The sequence below is a fragment of the Sphaeramia orbicularis genome, chromosome 1, assembly GCF_902148855.1.
Source record: "Sphaeramia orbicularis chromosome 1, fSphaOr1.1, whole genome shotgun sequence".
NCBI lineage: Eukaryota > Metazoa > Chordata > Actinopteri > Kurtiformes > Apogonidae > Sphaeramia > Sphaeramia orbicularis.
Window position 1 is genome coordinate 56,549,777 of NC_043957.1, and position 12,850 is coordinate 56,562,626.

The 12,850-nt window shown below is 33.5% G+C and overlaps 2 protein-coding genes across 4 annotated transcripts in view; one reads left to right on the plus strand and one right to left on the minus strand.

The window, feature by feature from the left end:
- Positions 1 to 8,270, plus strand: part of LOC115426401 (uncharacterized) — a 29,872-nt gene extending 21,602 nt beyond the window's left edge. For all 3 annotated transcript variants that reach the window (XM_030144539.1, XM_030144548.1, XM_030144556.1), the window contains exon 11: positions 8,196 to 8,270. In XM_030144539.1, the coding sequence (XP_030000399.1) occupies positions 8,196 to 8,255 (60 nt within the window). In that variant the 3' untranslated portion in view covers positions 8,256 to 8,270. The remainder of the gene's footprint in view (positions 1 to 8,195) is intronic.
- The window catches only part of LOC115426396 (integrin alpha-M), a 36,456-nt gene continuing 26,714 nt past the window's right edge, over positions 3,109 to 12,850 (minus strand). The window contains exons 21-31 of the mRNA XM_030144500.1: positions 10,099 to 10,197; positions 9,898 to 9,977; positions 9,739 to 9,816; positions 9,573 to 9,648; positions 7,124 to 7,231; positions 6,993 to 7,043; positions 6,756 to 6,881; positions 6,548 to 6,661; positions 6,391 to 6,444; positions 6,190 to 6,300; positions 3,109 to 4,093 (exon numbers count right to left, since the gene is read on the minus strand). Of these exons, the coding sequence (XP_030000360.1) occupies positions 3,881 to 4,093; positions 6,190 to 6,300; positions 6,391 to 6,444; positions 6,548 to 6,661; positions 6,756 to 6,881; positions 6,993 to 7,043; positions 7,124 to 7,231; positions 9,573 to 9,648; positions 9,739 to 9,816; positions 9,898 to 9,977; positions 10,099 to 10,197 (1,110 nt within the window). The 3' untranslated portion in view covers positions 3,109 to 3,880. The remainder of the gene's footprint in view (positions 4,094 to 6,189; positions 6,301 to 6,390; positions 6,445 to 6,547; positions 6,662 to 6,755; positions 6,882 to 6,992; positions 7,044 to 7,123; positions 7,232 to 9,572; positions 9,649 to 9,738; positions 9,817 to 9,897; positions 9,978 to 10,098; positions 10,198 to 12,850) is intronic.

The window sequence follows — 12,850 nt, forward strand, 5'->3', positions numbered from 1 at the left end:
CAGATCTGATTGGAATATGACCAAAACATGGGCTATTTCTGTAATAGAATAAATACACAGAACTGGGTGAGAATAAATGGCATCTGGATACATTTCCCAAAGCTTTTAATTTGGCCGGTAAGCTCCAGGGCCGTTGGTCCGATTTTTATAGTAACACACTACTTTGTGCAGTCCAATACTGTTTAAATAATACTCCAACGGTATGGTACCAAAGTGTGTTCCACACTCCTTTTCTGCAGACACAGGGGGCTGAAGGAATTCACAAATGTTGGGACACCTGCAGGAACTGGTAGCACCAACTTTCCAGGTTGATCAACCTCCATTGCTGCAGAACTGCTTTCAGTTGTTAACCCATTTCTTGTTCGCTGTTTTGTCTAATTCTGAAATGTACATTATTTTTCAGTTTTGTTTAACCTTACCTTTTTTTTTTTTTTTTACCTCTGGCAGTTCACTGCTTACCTTTGTACCATTTCAAGCTGTTCATTGGACTGGAACTGCTGGAATTTCAATACAAAACTGGAAAAATTGGAGTGTTCTAAAACTTTTGTCTGGTAATGTATATCAAAATATAAGTAAATGCCAAAAAAAAATTGGAGGAATCTAAGGAATTAAATTCAAAGAAGTCTCAAACTGGAAAAAAAAAAAGTCAAACTATACTTTTTTTTTTTGCAATTTCTTTATTTGACTGAAACAGCAGATTAACCTGTAACTCAGATTACATGACATAAAACAGAAACACAAAGCTAAAGATCAGAAGAAACCATTTGAAATTCCTGCTAATCCTGTTGACGTGAATGTTTAATATGTGTGATAAATCTACTATAACTGAAGGTTTTTTTTGTTTTTTTTCCTCCATGGAGGTCATTAGATGGTAATAAATGACCAGCAACCTTTTCACAGTTCCACATCTGCAGGTTTACATTTACTTTCAACTCAAAACCCACTCAAACAGGATCAGGTTTGCATAAACAAGCAGTTCCATATACAGTATAATACATGTACAAGAATTTAATAAATACATGTGCAATACATCACAAATGGCTATTACTAATGTTACAAAACACATTAAGAAGACTTCTAATGGTGCGCTGGAGGAGGATGTCACAGATGTATGGAAGGAAATCTGTCTCATCAGATTTTGAATTATAAAAACCATTGAATTTTTTTACACTGAAATTAAGTATCTGAATTTTTTGTCTCTGAATTCAACTATATTCATAAATTTAGAATTTAAAAAAATTCAGATGAAAAAAATTCAGATGAAAAAATTCCAATCACACATCCAGGACACCAAGGATAAGCAACTGTTTCTATCTCAAGTCAAACCGACAGCTGGCCAATCAAGTTACGTTAGGTTGGTCATGTGACACTGATGCAAGAAGATGGTCAGCACGCATGTGTGATCTGAATTTTTTGTATCTGAATTTTTTTTAAATTCAAAATTTATGAACATAGTTGAATTCAGAGACAAAAAATTCAGATGCTTAATTTCAGTGCAAAAAAAAAATCAGATACTTAATTTCAGTGCAAAAAAAATCAGATACTTAATTTCAGTGAAAAAAAAAAATCTGATATTTAATTTCAGTGCAAAAAAATAAAAAATAAAAAATTCAGATAATTAATTTCAGTGCAAAAAAAACCAGATACTTAATTTCAGTGCAAAAAAAAAAAAAAAAAATCAGATACTTAATTTCAGTGAAAAAAAAAAATCTGATACTTAATTTCAGTGTAAAAAAATTCAGATACTTAATTTCAGTGCAAAAAAAAAATCTGATACTTAATTTCAGTGCAAAAAAATAAAAAATTCAGATAATTAATTTCAGTGCAAAAAAAACCAGATACTTCATTTCAGTGCAAAAAAAAAAAAAAAAAAATCAGATACTTAATTTCAGTGCAAAAAAATTCAGATACTTAATTTCAGTGCAAAAAAATTCAGATACTTAATTTCAGTGCAAAAAAAAATCAGATACTTAATTTCAGTGCAAAAAAAAAATCAGACACTTAATTTCAGAGCAAAAAAAACTCAGAGCTAGAAATTCAATAGTTTTATAATTCAAAATCTGATGAGACAGATTTACTTCCATACAGGTGCTCTGTTTCAGGAAAAACCTGGAAAAGTCATGGAATTGACTTCTCATTTCCCAGGCCCTGGAAAAGTCGTACAATTAACTTTAATGTTCAAGCAAAAATGAATTAAAATAGGTCATGTATGAGATTTGTGCAAATTTGAGGAGAGACTGTTTTTGACCTGTTTTCACCCACAGGTAGCTGGGATAGGCTCCAGCACCCCCCACAACCCCAGTGAGGATTCAGAAGATGAAGACGAATGAATGAATGAATGAATGGATGAATGTTTTTGAGGGGGAGGCAGGGGTGTCATGGGGTATCAGTTAAAGATTAAAGGTGAAATGTCAAAATAACAATCACATCAGATTAAAGTTAAAATACATGTGAACATACAGCCTACTCGACAGAATATTGTCAGTGTACCGCTTAAAACTATCCCTTTCTCTGGATCGTCACTGTGATGAAAAACAAAACAAAAAAGTCTCCTGTTTTGGAAGTCATGAAATTCCACTGTGGACATTTACTAGAATGTTTGTGCAGTTATATCACATCTTGGGAATATTTTATTAAAACTTGTGATTCAGTTCATACAGTTTTAAGCGGGTTCGGTTTTTCTCTGACATTTGAATATTTCTCGGTGTCGGACCTAGGGGTGTAAGAAAATATCGGGTCTGCAATATATCGCGATATTTCATTTCACAAAACTGTATCGATATTTTTAAGTATTTATTCAAATGCAGATATAGTGGAGGTTCATTTCTGTTTTTCTTTTTAGTTTATATTTCATTTATTATTATTTAACACTCTTTTATTAAATAATGTTAGTTCCTTTGTTGGGATTGCACAAAAATCCTGTTCTGATGTTAGTTCTGAACAAACAGAATATGAACATTTGAACAGGCTCTTAAACTGTAATGTCTGTAAAACATAGTTTAAGTTTGAACACAGGTACATTTTGTGATATAACATTAGATCCTGTTCTGATCAAATAAAAATGTGTTTAGTATTTGTGCAGATTTCTGGTTTAATTCAATTCTTCAAGGAAATAATCATTAAAAAAAACCAACACTTTTAACAGTATCATGATATATCGTATCGCAATCCTAGTATTGTGATTTGTATCGTAGCGCCAGATTCTTGCCGATACACACCCAGACCCAGTGCTCCTCCGAGTCTTCAAAAAGCCGAAAATTTCAGTCATCAAAATTGTAGGGCTTCAAAAGTCTTAAATATGACATTGCTTTTATAAAATTGCATTAACTTTAGCCTCTTAAGTGTGTTTTTGTTCATTTGTAACTAGTATACTTATACCCTTAATTGTAATAAAACTATAAAAGAAACTTGGAAGGAACCAATAAGCACCAATTCAAACTGTACAGTGTTAACATTAAACGTTTGTGAAAAAAGAAAAACAATTAAAACTAAAATGTCACAAAATAACTTTACTCATTAATAACTTTGTTGGCTTTGTTGGCAAATAAAATACGAAAGGGGTCATCTAAATATGTTGTATTTAACTTTGATACTGTGTTTGACGTGTGTTTGGAGTGACTCCAGCATCTACAGCGAAGAATGAAACATAACTTTAATTAAGAAGAAAACCTTATTTATACAGCCTTTCTTTGAGCCTTTCATTGTTTGTACTTGGAGTCTCCTCTGATGCTGAGGAGGGGAAAGCTATTTTTTTCCACCCTCCCAGGATTACATGAACACACAAGACCAAACACTTCCTGAAAAAGACAATTGGTCAAATATTTGAGCTGTTTCTACAGTCAGTGAACCTTGACCTCACTTCCATGAAGCTCTTAACACATCAGTCAAGCTTTATAGCCAGAGCTTCACTTTTTTCACACTCATTTTCCTTCTCGGAATCAGCCGGTGCTGGAGCTGAAACTGGAGCAACAAGAAGCTTGTTTTCCTCCTCAGGTTTTCCTGGAATGACCACATTTGGCATTAACTCGTCATGAGCCTCTGCCTCCTCCTGTTCTTGAATGTACTCGTGCATTTTCCTCCTGAAGCAGCCGAGCTGAGGATGGACACAGAAAATGGAATTCACAATGTAAAGCATGTCTCAGTGCTGCTAATCTAAGGCTGGACAGAAGTATTATCATGATCAATATTTTCATCTTGGTTAATATCAGTAATTATGATGATAAGTCATTGGACAGGTAAGTCATTTGAGGTTCATCACCAATTTTAAATCTCACATCCATCGTTTGCTTTATGATCGTGTAGGATGGTCTTCTTTGTCGGCTCAGACTGAGTCACTGGCATATTTTAATTTATAAGTCTATCCTAGGTCTGCTCCATCCTACCTTCTGATCTACATCAGTTGGAGAACCACAGACGCTTTCAATCTTCTTCTTTTCTTTTTGTCTGTTCCTAAAGTTAGAACTGAACAGGGAAAAAAGGCCTTCAGGTTTGTGGCCCCATTCACCTGGAACGAACTACAAAAAGACCTGAACCTGAAGGATCTGGTTTTGTTGGACACTTTTAACAGGATGTTGTACGACTTACAGAGGGACACATCTGGCTGCAGATGTTTTATCTGACGCACTTTGTCTTCATCTCATGGGCACTTTTTGCAAAGTTGACTTTGGAAGGTTTGACTTGACTATGTATTTTTATATACTGAAAACTCAGTGAGGTTTTCCTGGTTAAATAAAGGTAAAATAAAAATAAATAATAAGCAGTATTGTAGATACAGAAAAACAAAAAAAGAAACTACAAGACAAAAATAAGAGAATAAGGCTGTAGGCGCTTGTTTTATGTTCAGTAAATGATATATTTTGCAGAAAAAGTCTGTTTTTCCTCCTTTTTTTCTTTGAATTTACTCTGAGCTTTTATGATCATCTATGATCAGTGAATTAAATATAGGGAAAATACCTGATTTTCACAGAAAAATGCAAAATGCAAAGGATAATATTATAATAAATGGTGATAAATCACTTGGGAAAGACAAAAAAAAGTCATTTGGAAAAAATAATGGGTTCACCCAGCCGCTTGATAATCCACTTTGGTAATGTTCAGCAGCTGTGAGGTAGGAAACTCCTCCAAATGGTTTATTTTGTTGTTATGACCATAACTCTGCAACTGCTATGTTGCAACAAACCACAAAAGATGATGAGGAACCATCACAACCACTGTGGTCACAGTGTTTTTAATGAGGTAATACAAACAGGTGTGGTTCTCACAGAGGAACCATACATGGAACAGTTCAATACATGTCATATTTGTTTTATGATAACTAGGGATGTAACGATATGAAAATTTCATATCATGGTTATTATGACCAAAATTATCACGGTTATCATTATTATTCATGGTATTATTGAAATTGTGCTCAAAATGTTCAAAAAGTACTAATACACACACTGAAATAATTTAACCAAGTTGTATTTTGAAGAAAAAACAAAACAAACAAACAAACAAACAAAAACAAATAAAATAATTGGCACAATGTACTTTCTTTTGGCAGAAACATTCAAATATTAACCCTTAGTGGTCTGAGCCTATTTTGTCCGTTTTTCAGTCCTTTTGATTTTGCCTTTATATACTATATAAACAAATGTTTACTATAGCCATGTTTGGGATCTGTTTTTTTTCAGCACAACTTCATCTATCTCATCTGTCTATTATTTTTTTCTCTTTAACCTACTATAAAAACACAAAAGGCCAGAAAACACAAAAAAATATATAAAATCCGATTTGAAAAATGTATATAATTTACTGTATAAATAACACACAGATGTTTAACAAACCTTTTCAAAAACTTTAAAAGTGAATATTGGTTCCAAATATTAGGTAAATAAAATTAAAATTGTAATAAATAAAAACTATACTCAAATATTTGACATAAAAGCATAACTTTACATCGGGTTTTTTCCCCTAAAAGTGCAGTAATCAAACACGGTTATCATGATAATTAGAATTTAAATGGTAATACTAACCATCTGCAATTTTACCGCAGTTTATTATTATACCAATAATCGTTACAGCCCTAATGATAACTAATAAAGGGGCAGTACACTATTACTATGCATGTTAAGAGGCAAATAATTACTGGTGAAAATGTGTACCAGCGCTTTCCCCTGGACATCTGGACAGTGTCCCTGTACTCACCTTAAACATGATAATGGTGATGATGATCAAAAGTAAGAGTCCCAGTCCAGCTCCAGTTGAAATGATCAGCATCTGATCAGGTGCGATAATAAGCTCAATCCGAATTTCGGTCTGTTAGTGGGAAATCGCATCAAATTCAGATCATAAATTGAATAACAGTTAGAAGTACCTAATAATTTCCTGTTATTAAAAAAGTCTCACCCATGACATGGTTGGATCGTTGCCTTTCCACAAGACACTTCCATTGGTCCTGCCCTGTGTAGAACCACGGCAGAATTATTAAAAGAGCAAAAACAAATAAATACCCAAATTAAATAAACATTCAAATTGGAAATGATACAATCAGTTTTCAACAAACCTCTTGTTTATCCGATTCTCCCACGTATTTTTCTTTGTCATAGGTCACATATATGAAGCTTTTAAATTTCACCCCTCCGCCATCTCCAGTGTACCGTTTCAGAAATGGTATGTTCTTTGAAGAAAAGAAAGATGACATTAATGCTGTGTTCATCACATGTGCTGATATATTAGTTGTGTTGTGTGTTGTGTGTGTAGTCAGTACATACCGCTGCTTGCTCTTTGAGGTCCTTAAACTGCACTTCTCCAGATAACACAAACTCAACATCTGATTCTTTGTCCAACATGAAACTGTCACACACTATGAATCTGCATTTTCTTTCAGGGGAGCAATACTGTCAAGACCACAGCAAAAAAATAAAAGTAAATAAATAAAAGTGCTTCTAATCTCATGATATGCTCAGTTTGTGTTAATAGCCTAGTAGTAGTAGTTATATTTCACTTACCTCTGATGTCATGTCAGTTTCAGTGTCAGTTTCCCTGCATTGAGTTTTATTCTTAAAACAAATAAAGAAATACAATGAGCGTTTGTCATTTCCTTCACAGCACTGACATTCATTTTCATATGTCATGTTACCTTCTCAACAATGACTTGATAGTTGTTCATTTCAAAGTCATGCTCTAGTTTAGTTGGAAAGAACAGGGTCACATTGACAGGAAAAGATTTCCAACCACGATTATCAACCTGCAGAGTGAAAACACAATTAACTGACGGACTTCATTTACTTCATACTGGTCAAAAAGGTCCTTTTCTGTTCTACGTGTTTGTCCTGGGGGAAGCAAACCATGTGGCATTATGATGTAAATTTTCATTGCTACACATCCTATACACAGCTCTGTGTCCAGTAAAGCAGCTGATGTGCCTGGTGTCTTGTCATGATGTTCAGGGAAGTAGAATTGTGTAGGGACACTAGGGACACGTCCCTACTAATATCCATCCACTACTGTGTCCTCACTATCAGTCCGACCGCTGTCCATAGTGTTTAGTCAATGATTCTGGCACACAAAGGGTTAACAGTCAGTCTCTGCTAGAAGTCCCGCCTCTAACGTAAATATCGCTCTCCGATTGGCTCTTTGGTTTTGCTAATGTACATGTGATTGGCCGTCCCCGCTGTCACTCCATCTACTTGTAAAAGGAACCTGCTAGTTGGAGCGCTAACGTAAGGTTTCAGTCTGTTTGTATTCGTTCTGTCTGAGTCACATCAGCAGACGCATTTGAATATCAGTGGAGTCATTGACATGTTCATTTGTACATGTGTGTGTTTGTGTGCACACGCCCATGCGTGTGTGCTCGGTAATTACACTGTAAGCCTGGACTTTGTATTTACTAAAATGCTTTAATTACAATGTACTTGAATGATTTAAGTTTTATTCCATTACTATAAAATGTTCAGTATATTCTACTAATTTGTAGACATAGTCGAAAGTACGAAAAAGTGTAAGTTGAATGGATTTAAATCACTCAGTTTCAGTCATGACAACACCTTTTTATCTCTGCATTGCATTGTGGGTATTGGGCATGTTGTTGAAAATGTGTTCTTTTTCTGTGCAGGGGTTCAGCAGGGTTGTGGTGTTGGTGTTAATTTGGACTGAATGTGTGTACGTCTGTGTTTATTGGCCTTTTTGTGTTTGTTTTTGCATTTTTGTAGAGCTGCACCATGAGTCAGAGCCAGAGGAAGAACAATGGCTTTACTGTTCATCTGGGATAGATCTTGTTAAATGAAAATCTTTATACTTTGCCAAAATAAAAGCACTTCCTGTTCTGGTAAAGTACACTGAGCTATCTTCCTGCTTAATTTCCATCCGTGCTGCAGTATGTTAAGTTGAATAATTTTGTAAAGCAATTTATAATGCAAAAGATTTTGATTTAAGTCAACTCAGAATGAGTCCAATGCACTGATTATCTGAAGCAATTGACATTGCAACAAATTTTAAGTTAAATTAACTTGGCATTTAGTGTGTTGTACTTAAAATAGCAATTCCATTCAAATCAAGCATTTAAGTTTAATACACTCAAGTTTTCATTACTCATTACTTAAATTTTTTTAAGTAAACTCAACTTATCCGGTATTACAATGTGGGATGTAAAGGATGTCAAAGAAAAGAAAACTGGACAGAGGACGCTTCTATAGGAGTCCCAGTGGGAGTTAGTTCGAGGGTCTAGAACTGTAGAGGCTCAACACAGATACTGAAGAAAAGACACTATTTTATACCAAACAGATACACTTTTAAAAGTTATTTTACTTATTATTTTCACGTGTTTCTATGGAAGAGAGAAAGTGTTTAAAAAACACACATAAAGAAAATTTGTGGGGAAAATACAATAAAAGCTCAGATTGTAAATGTGATTCTAGATGTGATTTTATCCATATTTTTGGGAATAAATTACATATAATAATTGAAAGTAAAAGCCTTTTTTGTTCAGACAGTAACTGGACCATCAAACTGTATGATCACTGTATCCATAATCTGTTCATCTGTCATGAATCAACATGTTTTTGTCAGGAGACAGAGAGTAGAGAGGAGGAGGAGATAGAGGAGGAGAAGGAGGAGGAAGAGGAAGAGAGGCTGTAAATTCACAGGTGAGGTTAAATACTAATGCATGTTAGTCATGAGAATAACTTTGCAGAATGCATTAAATCCTTGTATTGTCTTTAAATATTCAGATATGCATTATAAACATGTCAATTACTGATTTTTTTCTGACTATGATTGTTTACTTGTTTGATCAGTTCTATATGATGGGAAATTATGAAAATGCAAAAAAACATCAGCTTTCAGGAGTACTGCCTTGGAGCACTTTAGTGTCCACACCTATGTCAAAATCAAACCTACTATCTATCTATCTATCTATCTATCTATCTATCTATCTATCTATCTATCTATCTATCTATCTATCTATCTATCTATCTATCTATCTATCTATCTATCTATCTATCTATCTATCTATCTATCTATCTATCTATCTATCTATCTACAGAGTTGTACTTTTTTCATACATGTCCAGTGACAGTTTGTAAACTCACCTTGTATTTTGTAACCACTGTTTTGGGTGCACTGTCCTCTAATGTGAAGTTCAGATAAGACACTGTGTCTTCTGCCCTAAAAACAGACATGTAAAAGGGAAACATAGCTGACAGGATGAAAAACCCAGACATGACATATTCTTATTATTTATGCTGTGCCACTTACTTTATCACTGCCATTTGAATTTCAAACTGAACTGGGATGGTTTTGGTCACAGAAGCTCTGGTTGAGTTTGGATTATCACTGAGGAAGTCAAATTGAGCTGGTGTGAATATCAAATATAGGAAAGGACATGAAAGTGTGTTGAACTGTAGAAGAGTCTACCTGTTAGCGCTAACGGTCAGTGATACTGTGTCGTTCCATTCATAGTTAGTCATGATGAGGAAATCAGTCACAAATGTAGCCTGGACACAAGACAGAAGTCAGGGACACTAACTTAGGTTCAGTGAAACACAACAGAAGTTTTATCAGAGACGTTGGAAATGTCCAAGTTTCAGGCAGCGTGTCCTGACTGATCAAACTCACATGGGAATTGCTCCGATACACGGGGCGGCTGATGCGACATATTGTTTTATCCAGGACGTCTAGATCATCACAGCTGTGGAGGGGCTTCGATACTGTCGTCTGTTTAATTTAAAAAAAAAAACAAAAAAAAAAAACATATATACATTCACAAACCAATACAAAGACCTCTAGAATGAAAGCTAATTAAGTGTAGTCTTACAAAATATGAATACATTTATTTATTTACAGTTGCATTTTAAATTGGTCTTAATCAAAATAAATATACAGTATTACAACAAAATGGCATTTTGATTATTTTTTGATCCAGAACATTCTGCAGAGAAACTACTAACCTTGACTTTTTGCAATTTAGACATTTTTCCCTATTTTCAGAGAGCAAAAACTGGGTGATGTGAATTAATTTCCTTATCTAAAAATAAATATTAAACAATGGAAATGTAAATTTACATATTTTTATTTTCATCTTTGTACCGTTTTTTTTTTTTTTTTTTTTTTTTACTTTAAATTGATTTGTAAATAAAAAGTCAAAAAAGTCTTCATTCAAACATTCTGCTTTTGTCTTCCATGCAAATTAGTTACAGCAAACATCTCTACAACAAGTGTTCGTATCCACTTAGAGTGTAAGGAAGCAGAATTATATGACGCTACACGCAATAAAAATGTAAGAAACCGCTCATTCCAACCAAGGTTATTATTGTTAACGAAGACTAATGAAATGAAAAACATTTTCATTAACTGGAATAAATAAAAACTATAATTAAAAGAAAAAAACAATAACTAACTGAAACTGTATTGCGTGCTTACAAAACTAACTAAAAATTATGGATAAAATTCCCTTCGTTTTCGTCTTTGTCAATGTCAGATTGATATGAAATCGATTTATTTCCCTCAAGCAATTTTAGCTAGTGGCACCATACGACTCTTAACGGTCCGTCACTTCTCGTCACTTATCATTTAGAGTCGTCTTCTGGTCCCCACTCTACCTGGAAACATGGAGACTAAAGTTGGGAGAAAGCAGCAGAGTCCTGTCTGGGATTTATTTGAATACGACGAAGAAGATAAAAGATATAAAGAAACTAAAACTAAGCATTTAGAAAATAACGAAAACCAATAAAAACCAGCAAACCTGCTCTAAAAACTAATCAAAACTAACTGAATTACAGTAAAAAAAAAAGTCAAAACTAAATAAAACTAAACTATAATAAAAAATACAAACTATTAGAACCTGATTCCAACTTGTAAATTTTACAGAAACTGTAACAGGATCCACCACTTACTGTCTATGTAATAGATAATGTAACATCTTACAGGAATATACTTTATTAATACTTGAATACTTTAGTGTAATAGTGAAGTCTCTGTCGAGTTTAGTGAGAATGATTACATTACAGGTCTGACGAAAACCAACACCCTCATCCTGCACTGGTTTCACATCCTCTAAAAAACTACAGTTCCTTCCTCTACTTCCTCTATTCTCTTGTTGGCAAAGAAACAAATACACATTTGACAGGAAGCTTTGCATTGGGAACGTCTGTCAGTGCTTTGTGACAAACACACAGTTTTTTGTAACATTCATTAGTGGATCATGCTGTTTATTGATGTGGTGATGCTGTGATGTGATTTCCACGTCTGCATTTTCAGTTTGTTTAATTTGCTTCAGCTGAACGGTGACATTTCTCCAGTCAGTGTTTGTCTAGAGACATTTTCTGTTGAACTACACTATAAGAAATGTGGCCATTTGTGACTGACAGCAATAAAGGATATTAAAATATTAGATATAAAATGTTAAATAAAATGTATTTTTAGCTGTACTTAAAATAAACATTTTATCAAATTCATTTCACCTGTAAAGAAGATTCAAACTTGTCAAATATTTGTCAATATAATACAACTTATGAGGTATTTCACAAAAATGCCTTAAGATTAGAAGTAATAGATCTGCTAAAACATGGTACAACATGGTAACATTCAGGTTCAATTCTAAGATTTAATTTAATTTAATTTAATTTAATTTCTATGTGTTCATCTCCACTTGACTCAGTCGCATCTGTCATCATTCACTAGATTCATGTAGTTGGTATAAATAACTCATAATGAATGAATGCAGTACATGGAACCATTCAACTGTAACTATCAAGATATCACATAACTTTGTTAATGAATAGAATATAGTTTTTTTTTAAATGACAAAATTATGGGGAAATTTAACAATGGTTGATATTGGTGACTTTAAAACAAATCAATGAATTAACTAGATTTTTGTTATTATATATTAGATACATCACAATATTTTTATTTGTTACATTTTTCTATTGATATTAGTTACAATTTTGATACTAAACAACTCACACGTGTTTAATTCAGATGAATTGTCAAAACAACCTTTAGTCTATTTGATTTATTTTACTGATTTTATTTAGGCTTAGCATTAATTTATTGACATTAGTATGAATCTAACCTAAGTATGAATGGAACCTAATCTGACTTTTTTTTTTTTTAATAAAATTTTTTACAGTGTATCGCTATGCCAGGGGCTGAAAGAAACGTAAGAAGGTTTCCCTTTTAGACTGGAGAATACAGCACATGTTTAGAGAGAATGTACTGTGTGTCTACAGCTCATCCTTCGACTACTGCTGTGGGAATCACTGAATTTTTTAATAAGCAGGTGTTTACTAATACTTTAATTAAATGTGCAATAACCTGCTTCTACGTCCCAGTACTTTTAATTCAAATGTGTTATTATTATTATTAT